The sequence below is a fragment of the Kogia breviceps genome, chromosome 4 (genome assembly GCF_026419965.1).
Source record: "Kogia breviceps isolate mKogBre1 chromosome 4, mKogBre1 haplotype 1, whole genome shotgun sequence".
NCBI lineage: Eukaryota > Metazoa > Chordata > Mammalia > Artiodactyla > Physeteridae > Kogia > Kogia breviceps.
In genome coordinates this window covers 146,212,162-146,224,450 of record NC_081313.1, presented here as the reverse complement: position 1 = coordinate 146,224,450, position 12,289 = coordinate 146,212,162, and the positions used below count along the sequence as shown (strand labels likewise).

Genomic DNA, 12,289 nt, shown 5'->3' with positions numbered 1-12,289 from the left:
GGCTGCACGGGCTGCCGGGAGGGGCGGTGTGGAGAGTGACCTGTGCTCACACACAGGCCTCTTGTTGGCGGGAGCAGCAACCTTAGCGTCCTACACCCGTCTCTACTGTCCGTGCTGACAGCCGCGGCTCGCGCCCGTTTCTGGAGCTCCTTTACACGGTGCTCCTAATCCCCTCTCTTCGCGCCCGAGGAAGCAAAGACGCAAGAAAAAGTCTCTTGTTTCTTCGGCAGCTCCGCGCCCTTTTCTGGGGCTCCTTTAAGCGGGGCGCTTAATCCCCTCTCCTCGCGCCCAGGAAGCAAAGAGGGAAGAAAAGGTCTCTTGCCTCTTCGGAAGCTCCACACTTCAACCGGACTCCCTCCCGGCGAGCCGTGGCGCACTAACCCCTTCAGGCTGTTTTCACTCTGCCAACTCCAGACCTTTCCCTTGGATCCGACTGAAGCCCGAGCCTCAGCTCCCAGCCCCCGCCCGCTCCGGCGGGGAAGCAGACAAGCCTCTCGGGCTGGTGAGTGCCCGTCAGCACCGATCTGCTGCGGGAATCTCCCCGCTTTGCCCTCCGCACCCTGTGGCTGCGCTCTCCTCCGCGGCCCCGGAGCTTCCCCCTCCGCCACCCGCAGTCTCCGCCCGCAAAGGGGCTTCTAGTGTGTGGGAATCTTTCCTCCTTCACGGCTCCCTCCCACTGGTGTAGGTCCCATGCCTATTCTTTGTCTCTGTTTGTTCTTTTTTTCTTTTGCCCTACCCAGGTAGGTGGGGAGTTTCTTGCCTTTTGGGAGATCTGAGGTCTTCTAACAGTGTTCGGTGTGTGTTCTATAGGAGAAGTTCCACGTGTAGATGTATTTCTGTTGTCTCTGTGAGGAGGAAGGAGATCGCCGCGTCTTACTCTTCCGCCATCTTTAAGCCATCTCCGAGATGGAGGTTTAGAAATTGAGTTTCAGTCTTGTTTAAGTCTCTTCTCATCAGACTGGTCTCGTGATTTCCTACACACCACGTTACTTCCTGTGTACCTTTTCTTGGTGTTGTTCATGCCTGGAGTGTCTCCAGTGCCTGCTCAAATCTTGATCCAATCTCCTTTGTACCGTGGAAGTTTGTCATGCTGGCTACTGTCAGAACTGATTTTACTTAAGTTTCTTGTTAAGCCACAAACCACACATTTTGTATATTTTCTGTTTCTTGTGTTTGTCTGTATTTTTTGTTTGTTTGTTTTGTTTTGTTTTTCGGTACGTGGGCCTCTCACTGTCGTGGCCTCTCCCGTTGCGGAGCACAGACTCCGGACGCGCAGGCTTAGTGACCATGGCTCACGGGCCCAGCCGCTCCAGGGCATGTGGGATCTTCCCGGACCGGGACACGAACCTGTGTCCCCTGCATCGGCAGGCGGATTCTCAACCACTGCGCCACCAGGGAAGCCCTGTTTGTCTGTATTTTAATGTTTCTCTTCAAGAAATATTATGGGAAGGGAAATAGCAAGATGTAAAGAGCAAAAATGTCATAGTGATCTTTAAATTGTTAGAACATGTATCTGCAATCATGATTATAACGCACTGTGGTATGTCTTAAAATAGGAAATATATGTCACGTCGCATAAGAGCAGCAAACTCAGTGGTGTTAGTGGGGGTGTGTCATGGAAGTAATCACAAAGCAGGTGACTGTTAGTTGGAGTCCTGAAACATTAGTGTGTGTTCCCTGTGTCCAGTAGTGGTCTGGAGGGGTCAGGAAGCCTGCCTTTAAATTTGAGGGAGCATAGGGTTTGAGGTCCTCTCTCCTCTATGGCTCTAGTATACTGCATAGCAGCTAATAAAATACTGGGTTTATAATTGACGTTTTAATCGCTGATTAATCATCAAGATTGGGAAGTATCATTGGAAATGAAAATAGGAAGAGTCTTAAGATTTTTAGGTTTTTCTTTTTTTTCCTATGTCTCAAAAGGTATGTAGTATTTTACTGAGTGGTTGGGAATAAAGTTTGCAGTGTTCAGTGTATTCAGTTTTAGTATCTAAATACAATTAAACTGCTGCTGTTAACTGGAATAACACTTTGTTACTGACAAGTTTTAGAATGCATCTGTTCATCAGTTACCTGTTTGGGAAGACTGCAGTTAATGATTTTAAGAATGTGGCTATAAACCTCCAATTGACTCAAGAAAAGCAAATGAGTCAAGATTGACAAATGTATATTGTGTGTGTGTGTATGTGTGTTTTTCCCTTTTAGTTATTTGGCAAGGTGTAAAGAACTCCATCTCTCTGAAGACAGTAAACTTCATGGGGTGTAATGTGACATGGCAGGGAGCATATCACATGGCCAAGATCTTAAAGGTGATTTTTTTTATGTTTGAACTTTCATGAAAACATATGTGATTGACGCACATTAATATATTGATACAGATGGCAGTTAATTTTTGTCTTTTGACACATGTGAGTGCAGCTTTTATTTTGTTGAAAGAATATGACCAGTTTTCAGTTTGGGATTCTACCATTTAGTAAAGATAGTCCACTTAATTTTAGAAATAAGAGATTTAATATATAATACCTCATAATATTTTTATGTATTTTTATTTACTGAAAATGTTGATTGTGATACTGTGAAAAATTATGCCATTCTAGTCTTCAAGACTTAAATGAATCAAGTGTTTACCAGCTGCTGTAGTTTATAAGCTAATAAAAATCACTACATCAGCAATTTGTAAATATAGTTTTAAAAATAATGCCTTAACAACTTTACAGTGGTTATAATGACTATATTTAGGCCTAAAGTTATTTAGTAATTTGACATGAAGCCTTTTTAATAGTTTGATGGTGCAGATCAGGGATGGGCAAAGTATGGCTGGTGGGCCAGATCCAGCCCGTCGCCTGGTAGAGAAAGTGTTTTTGGAACATAGTGGCACCCGTTGTTTACATGGTAGCTATGGCTACCTTCACGCTACGCCAGTGGGGATGAGTAGTTGCAACAGAAACTGTATAGCCCACAAAGCTGGAAATGTTTAAATTTAGATTTTAAAAATTGAAAAATTCTTTGATCCTATAGAGGGCAAGTCCATTGACCCCTGGGATTGAAAACAGTCAAGAACACGGGTGCCGAAGCCAAAGGCCTAGGTTCCAATTCCCTTTCTTCCATTTCATAGCTAGTGACCATGAACCAATCACTTAACCTCTGTACCTCATTATGAGGTTTAAATGAACTAATTTGTATAAATAGTTTTTAATTGATTGCTGTTATTAGCAATCACTAATTTGTAAGTGATTGCTGTTATTTTTGCTTGGAGCTTTTAGAAGTTATTATTAATAGAAAAATGACCCTCATGATTTTCGTCGTAGAGTGTAAAAGGCACTTTGAGTCCTTTATTTTTTCAAGAATGTAATAAGACATTTTCATTTAAAGTCACTGTTCCATATTACCAAAATTTATTTTATGAATATAAAGAATTGAATGTCTTTAAGACAAGACTTGTGGTGAAATGTGAAACGATTATTTTCCCAAGGCACATCAAACTGGCTGTGCATAGTCCAGGCCTCTAAAGTCTGTGTGCATACCCTAGGTAGCACGTGAGATCCATTTTATAATACACTTTTAAAAATAATGCCTTGGACTTCCCTAGCGGTCCAACAGTTAAGACACTGCGCTCCCAATGCAGGGGGCCCAGGTTCGATCCCTGCTCAAGGAACTGGATCCCACACGCATGCCGTAACTAAGAGCCCGCATGCCACAACTAAAAGATCTGGCATGTCGCAACTGAAGATCCGGCACAGCCAAATAAATAAATAAATATTTTAAAATAATAATAAAATAATGCCTTAGATTTAGGAAAAGAAAATATTAGAACCTATTTGCCTTTGTATCATTTTAAAACTATCTGTGTGGTGTATAATGTACATACATTATATGTATAGAACTTCGTGTATATAATTTGTTAATAAATAAGATGCATCTTAAAAAGTTTTCTTATGGGTTACCCTACCCAGTCAGGTGTTTGGAGACCATTGGAGGACAGAATGATGACATTTAGAGCCTCATCAATCATAGAATTTAGGACCCATTCCCTGATTTAGAAGCTAAGGAAAATAATTCCTAGACTGTCATTGAGTTGTCCAGCTTTACATAACTGTTCAGAAACAGGTCATCCAGTGGCTGGAATCTAATCACTGACGGACTAGAATCTGGGTCACTGGACTCGTAAACCAGAATGACTGTTTAATTTCTCAGCTTGATTCCCCTGCCATATATGCTTGATATGTGTGTGTGTGTGAATCTCTGACGTAATAAGCCATACTCAGTAGGCACACCCTGTTTCCTTATTCAAGCATCTTAATTTCATCCCATGAAATCTGTGAAGTATCAGACCACCAGAAGGCATGCAGACACCTGGGCTGAGAGTCTTCCTTCCAGGAGATCTGATCTTGACTGTATGGCTGGTTTGAGGAGCATCACTCTGAACTACAACACACTTATTGGTGACCTGGGTTCAAGTGCTTTTGCGGAATCTCTTAGTGAGGATTTGTGGCTTGGAGGTAAATTCTAAAATTGAAACTATTGAATTTTTAATATGATATATGCTTAGCTTTTGGCATGATACTGTTGTGATAGGATTTTTTTAAAGCCTTATTTTTCTGATAGGTTTTATTTTGCTCGTAAACTTTTTCTACAAGTTGCATATATTCTTTTTTTTTTTTTTTTTTTTTGTGGTACGCGGGCCTCTCACTGTTGTGGCCTCTCCCGTTGCGGAGCACAGGCTCCAGATGCACAGGCTCAGAGGCCATGGCTCACACGCCCAGCCGCTCCGCGGCACGTGGGATCTTCCCGGACCGGGGAACGAACCCGTGTCCCCTGAATCGGCAGGCGGATTCTCAACCACTGCGCCACCAGGGAAGCCCTGCATATATTCTTTATAGAAAATGCACAGTTACAAGAGAACAATTACCTATAATCTTAATATGCAGACATAATCACTGTTCATTTTGGTGTGTATACTTTCAGTCTTTTTTTTTCTATGAATATATTTTGTCCACTTGGGGATAACAAAAATAAAATTGTAATATATTTGCTATTTCATATTCCTGCTTTTTTCATTTAATGATGTATCATGTAGTATTTCATCATATTGATGTCCCATAGTTTAATCAGTTCTTTGCCATTAGATTTAGACAGTTTGCTTTTCCCTGTCAGAAACATTGTGAATACGTTGTATATACGTCTCTGTGTCCATCGGGATTACTTCTGTAGAGTAAGGAACTAGAAGTGGAATGACCTGAGTGTGACATACTTGTAAGACTTTTGATACACATCACCGAGTTACCATCCAGAAATGCTATGCCAGTTTGTAGTCCACCCCAACAGTGGACGTGAAGCCTGCCTCTCACAAACACTGGCTTGTAGCACTTTTAAAAAAATGTAAAACTACAAAAGTGAGTACCTCTCCATTTTCTGTGCCAGTAGGATTACTCCCAATTTTATAACTTTTTTCAGTTAATTTAGTATGAGCATTTTGGCAAGTCAGTAAATTTGCATCTCCTGCATCGTTTTTTGTGATTGTTCAGTATTCCATTATGTGAGTATGCCACAGTGCACATAGCTTATCCATTCTTGTATATAAGCTTTGTCGAGTTTTTCACTTACAAATAGTACTCTGATATATATCCTTACCTATATCTCTGACTATTTCTTTTGGTTAAATTCTTAGAAAGAGAGCTGTTGGATCAAAAGGGTATAGACATTATTTCAAGGCTCTTCGTACAGAATCTTGGCTTAATCTGATAGGAGAATAACCACATTTTGTTTTATTTTGTATTCATTTGATTTACTGGTGAGGTTTACTGGCTGTTTGTATTAATCTGGCTATTTGGTTAATTAGAGCGTGTGTCCATTCTTCTGTAGTGAGAGCTTGTAAGGCTTGTATCATATCCTGTCAGATCCGTATGTCTGACTTGCTATTTCTGTGTGTCATGGGGGTGTTGAAAGACTCCAGTTACTTTAACGTGATGGTCCGCACAACACTTAAAAAAAGACTCACCATAGTTTCCTTTCATGGAATAGTTTGAAATACCTGTGCTTTGGTGATGATCCCTTTGGTTTAAATGAGTAGGTTGTTCAGCCCCAGAACGACTAGAATTCATGATCAGTTTTTCTGGCTTTTGTCTGACTTTTTATGGAGAGAATTCTTGACCATCATGCTTTCATGATAGGTTTTTAGTATGGATTGTCTGTTCACACATTGTTTGAATTTGTTATTATTTGTATCCTCTTAGACTTGTCTTTTTTGCTCTAAAACTAACACTTATTACATTTCTTCTATTTTGTTTTCCCCTTTTAAGTAGTTTCAAGTGTGATTTAGAGCTGAAGATCATGATCCAAAGAATGGCGTGCATCTCTGACCTCCACCAGTTTTTGCTCGTGAGGTTTACATGCCACTGCTGCCCTTGCTAATTATGAACTGAGATTCATTTTGTGATGCTTTTTGCTCATAGGTTATATACAGTTCTTCTTCTGTATACAGTTATACAGTTCTGTAATTGTAAACTATGTTGGGTGATTTATTGGTACTAAAGCCAGGGTTATCATTGCACATCCAAGAAGAGGTTTTTAAATTGGATTATGCATTATGTGTGTGCGTATAGGTTTCTATTGTTTTTCCATACCCAAAATTACAAGCCTGCCATGACTTGTGTTGTGCAGGACTCTTCCACACGTGAGAAACTGAGAGTTGTCTATATGTTAAATCTGTAGAGTTAGCCAGTGACCTTTTGTCTTTCATCAAAAGCACTTGACCTGCAGCACTGTGGCCTCACCAGTGAAGGAGCAAAGGCTTTACTAAAGGCCCTTGAAACCAATAGAACTCTGCTCGTTCTGGTAATAAGAAAAAATCCACCTGTTGGTATGTGGTCACTTTTTAAAATTGATTAACACATAGCAAAACAAAAAGAATTTGGTCACGTATTGACAGTTTTTAAAACTTACTGTGTTCAACTTTCCTCATCATATACAGTTGGCCCTTGAACAACATGGGGTTAGGGGTGCCGACCCCTACGCAGTTGAAAATCTGGGTAGAAGTTTATAGTCAGTGGTTCCGCATCTGTGGATTCAACCAACCTTGGATCGTGAAGGACGATAGTACATATTTATTGAAAAAAAATCCATGTGTCAATGGACTCGCGAGGTACAAACCCATGTTGTTCAAGTTTCAACTGTACTTTTCTAGTGTTGCACTTCCCTTATGTTTTTAGCAGATGATGTTGTAATTAAAGTGAATTATACTTGTAAATTCTTATCTCTACTCTGAATAGAGGTGACCCTAGATACTAAGCCTGCTTCCACCAAGAGCATTATTTCTTTCCTGTGCAACCTCTGAATTCTTGCAAGGAGTACTTTGTTCATTTGTCAGATTCAGAGGTAATTTTTTTTTAATATCTTCTGTGTGCCAGATACAGGTTAAGGCACTAGGGCTAAAGCAGTGAACCAGACAGACAAAAGTCTTGCCCTCATGGAGCTTACATCCTAGTGAAGCAGTTCAGATGGCAATCAATAAACAGATAAGTAACATAATTTGAGATAGTAGGAAGTGCAGAAATATCTTAATGTAAGGCGAGTGATGGGGGGCAGGTAGGACTCCATTGGATAGGTCTGTTAGGGGACAGCGTCACTGGAGAAGTGGCACTTGCACGGAGACCTGAATGAAGAGAGGAGCAAGCCACGGAAGATCCGGGGTAAGCACATTCCAGGACAAGGAGGCCGTGAGTGTGCAGACATGTGGGTGGGTGGAGTATTTCAGGAGAAGCAAGGAGGAAGACATGGCCAGAGGACTGAGTGAAGAAGAGTGTGGTATGACATCAGGTCAGGGTGCTAGCCAGGGGTCTGATCTTATAACGTCTCGAAGGCCAGAGTACAGATTTGGATTATTCTAAATGAGTAGTGGGTATTGAACTGGAAAGAGGCATGATCCAAATAGTATCTGAATAAGATGAGCTGGTAGAGAGAATGGACTTTGGGGGATAAAGAAGAGAACAGGGAGACCAGTTGGGAGACTATCACAGTGGTCCAAGTAAGAGATGTTTCTGGCTTAGCTTCGGTTGGAAGTTTGGAGCAAGTGAAAAGCGCTTGAATTCAGGTTGTGTTTTGAGGGTATAGCTAACAAGGCTTGCCGATAGATTGGATGTGGGGTATGAAGGAAATAGTAACACGGAGACAAGTCATTGATGATTATGTGTGCAACTGGGTGGTATCACTTAGAAGAAGGGGGCCGATGGGAGGAGCAGCTTTTGCGGGAATATCAGAACTTTGGTTTGCTATCTTAGATGCACTTTAGTTATGTAAGTGTCTGGACAGTGCTCAGACTCTACTTTCTATCCAAAGGTATCCAAAGCCACTTTAGATGCAAAATGTTTAAAGTTGAACTTTGCTCCTGCCAAAATCGTAACCACTGTGGGCAGTCTGCAGCATGTCATCTTAGGTTTCTGAGGAAGAAACTAGAATACACAAAGGAAATAAGTGTACAATTGCATAATGTAGATTCCATATTTAATTTTATGGGGAAAGCAATAATTAGTTGGCTTTTGGTTTTAAATGGAAATAGCCACTCATTGGGAAATAATTACTCTAATTTCGATTTATTTGACTTTAAATCATTCTGTGATGAAAGCAGTTATGAAAAAAGGTCTGCAGAATGGAAGGAGTGTCAAGTCAGAGGTATATAACAGGTTTTAATTCTCCCAGAAGAATTTCTCTTTGTTGGTTTTATTTTATTTTATTTTATTTTTTGCGATACACTGGCCTCTCGCTGTTGTGGCCTCTCCCATTGCAGAGCACCGGCTCTGGACGCGCAGGCTCAGTGGCCATGGGCCACGGGCCTAGCTGCTCCGTGGCATGTGGGATCTTCCCGGACCGGGGCACGAGCCCGTGTCCCGTGCATTGGCAGGCGGACTCTCAATCACTGTGCCACCAGGGAAGCCCAAGAATTTCTCTTTAATGACTTGTTTTTCTTTCCTTCTTAAAAGAAAATTATCAAGGTACTTTCTGCCATCTTATGTTTTTATTTTTTTATTTTTAATAACATCTTTATTTGAGTATAACTGTTTTACAATAGTGTGTTAGTTTCTCCTTTACAACAAAGTGAATCAGTTATACATATACATATGTTCCCATATCTCTTCCCTCTTGTGTCACCCTCCCTCCCACCCTCCCTATCCCACCCCTCTAGGTGGTCTTTAGTGAACCACGGCTGGTGGATCTGCCATCTTAAAACTAAGTTTTTATTCAACTGAAATGGCTTTTCTGTTTTTGAAAATGGTGTGTGATGCTTTAATTTAGCTTCCCAGAAATGCAGATTGAAGACCTTTTATTAACTTAAAATATCTTAATTTGCCTTGAAGATCAAACCCTCCTCAATTACCTGTAACTTAATTGGCATATTTATCATTTCTCTCTCAGTACCAATGGATAAGTTCTCCATCGGTGAAGGAACCATCCAAAGCTGCTAGACAGAAAAAGAGAACTATAATTTTGGGAAGTGGTCGAAAAGGAAAAGCTACTCTTAGAATTGGCAACTCTTTCTTTTTTTTTTAATGCTACTAGAACTTATACCCCTTATATGTCCGGTGGGCTAAAATTAAAACAGCCTTAATTGTTATGCCTCAACGTTTAATTATTTCCTGAATGGTTAGCTGTCAGTATTATTTGTGGTTCTTATGGAATGCACCTAGGAGGTTCCTGACACATAGTGTTTAATATGTATTAGATATTAATTTTACTATGATAAAGCTCGTGAAGTGACAAAATCCATATCCAGATATGAGGTCACCTTTTCTCCCTTTCACGTGGGGTGCAGGCCTTGGGAAAGAGAGGGAAGCATGTGATGTGTCTAGTGACAACCCCAAAATAAAATAAAGCAGGCAGAGCCCTTGGCGCTTTACAGATATGAATAGCTTTTCTTGTCATCAGAGCCCTGTGAACAGACAGTGTAGTACAGCAGCGCAGACAGATTAGGGTCAGGTACAGCGGGGAAGTGGATCAGGCAGGATAAGAACATGCGGAGAGTTGGCGGGGGCTGGTTCCAGAGGCTTTATTTACTAAAGAAACAACAAAAATCACAGATGATAATGATGGGTTTTTTTTTTCCAAATATACGAATCAGTGGAAAAACTAGAAATGATCATGTTCAGAATTGTGATCAGTTGTGTCTAAATATGTAAAAGTCAGTTACTTTCCCGTAAGCCAGAAATAACAATAGAAAACAAGGAAAGATCCCATTCGTAATAGTCACAAAAATTAGTAAATATCTAGAAGTCAGTTGAGTGTTCACCTGAAAAAATCAGTGCAAAAGGATACATGAAATATTTTAAACATACATGTTAACATTAATAAAATATAATATTATCCTATTATCCATCAACATATAAAGCCACTGGCAGAGGGAAAGACAGATCGGTGGAAAAGTCCAGAAACTGGTCCCTGTTTACTTGAGAATTGTATTTTAACTTAGACAATTTTAAAGTCTAACTTGACTTTTTGTCTAATTGACTGATTGAAGCATTGCTAATTCATTTAAACAGAAATTAGATATTGGCATCACAGCATACACAAATTCTAGTCAGTCGAAAAGATGCAAATGCAGCTAAATGCAAGAAGCAAATACACAATACAGGAGAGAATTTCTGTGTAAGTGTAGGGAGTACAGAAGGCTTCCTAAGTAAGCCATAAAACTCGGAAGCCATAAACTGAAAGATATTTAATTACATGAAAATGTAAAACTTTTGTACAGTTCAAGACATAAACAAAACAAAATGACAGACACAAAAGTTTGGTAGTGTATTAACATATAAAGGTGACTGTTGATAGAGAGAAGAACCCACCAATAAATGAAAAAGGATAACCAAATTTTATAAAGGCAGGGGGTGGTTTCTAACTGTATGAGCAAACCACTCAGAAGAAACACAGCTGGCTACTACACAAATGAAGAGGGGCCAACTTCTTTAGGAAATGCAGGTTAAAACCATGGGATTTTCTTCCCTCTGATGGGCAGAAATTCTAAAGACTGATAACATCTGGTGTAGACGAGGGACCAAACACACTTTGCGTATGTTAAGTATAACAAATGTGTTCAAATTTGGAGCAAGGCTTGCAGCATCCATCAAAGTTCAAAACTCTCTTGCTCTTTGACCAAAGACTTTTACTTCTAGGCACCTGCCCTCTGCCAGTACTCTGCCTTGCACAGAGCGTGCATCAAACAGGCACCCGCAAGTCCGATGTGGGAGACTTACGTAATGGGGAAACTCTAGCGACAACCTGGGTGTCCTTCGGGAGGGGTCTGATGAAGGAAATGAGGATCCATCCGTGGTAGGGAGGAACGTGTGTGTGGAGCTCGGGGAAGGCCTGTGAGCAGGATGGGAAGATGGCCTGATACGTCATCAGGTCCAAAGGGAAAAGAGCAGGTGTAGAAAAGGACATGTCTATTATTCCACTTAGAAACCCACAGTGTATTTGTAAATACTATATATGTTTATATGTACATATTGAATGATGCATATATTCAAGTGTACACATTTGTGTATCTGATCCTGAAAATGCACAAAAGACTGTTAATGGCAACCACCTCTATGGAAGGGAATAGATCTTTGTATTTTTAGTCGAGGTTTCCTAATCATGTGCAAATTTAGACTAAATTTTTTATTTAAAAAATTAGGCAGTCAGGAGAGGCCTGGTGACTCTTTTGTGGGCTTCTCTCACCTCAGGATGCACTCTTCACACCCTTTCTTGTTTCTGGTTTGTCTTTTGCAGCAGACACCACTGAAAGGAGCATCTTGTCATCCCTTGCCAACCGCCTGCGGTTTTCTTGCGCCCTCTAAACCCTCACCACCTTTGTGAGCTGCTGTTTCCTGCTGAGGTGAAGCCTTTCCCCTCACACACACCCCTCTGGTACCTTGGGAAGTCCCGGGGTTTCTCAGTGGGCATTCTAGAATACTCATCCCAGAGATGCAGTGGGTTTTTCAGCCACATTCATTTGGGGAAAACTGTGTTCCTATATGAATTATCCTCTTGGGAGTCCACGATTCACCAGAGCTCTTGAGACGGTCTAGGAAGTTGAGTCAAGAAACCCTTGTAGCCCTGTTAATTCAGGATTTCCTAAATTTCTGTGACTGACTGTGGTACTGCTTTTTCGGTCACAACCATCCTCATCAGCTTCCATCATAGACTCCCTGGGCAGCGCTGCTCAGACTCTGTCCTGGAAGCTTTACAGTCCCAGGATTACCCGCTGCTTCCACGCCCACCCGGCCCCGTGCTGGCGCTCTGTCAGCCTGGCACCTTCTCCCTGCCC

At 41.1% G+C, this 12,289-nt stretch overlaps 1 protein-coding gene and 1 pseudogene across 1 annotated transcript; both read left to right on the top strand.

Annotated features, from left to right (window-relative positions):
• LOC131755465 (RNA/RNP complex-1-interacting phosphatase-like) overlaps positions 1 to 12,289 on the top strand; it is a 313,564-nt pseudogene that overhangs the window by 30,746 nt on the left and 270,529 nt on the right.
• On the top strand, positions 1,522 to 11,819 carry LOC136794023 (centrosomal protein of 78 kDa-like). Its single transcript, XM_067031259.1, has 7 exons — positions 1,522 to 1,540; positions 2,203 to 2,306; positions 4,322 to 4,496; positions 6,743 to 6,856; positions 8,600 to 8,664; positions 9,406 to 9,517; positions 11,752 to 11,819. The coding sequence occupies exons 1-7, from the start codon at positions 1,522 to 1,524 to the stop codon at positions 11,817 to 11,819; spliced, it is 657 nt and encodes a 218-aa protein (XP_066887360.1).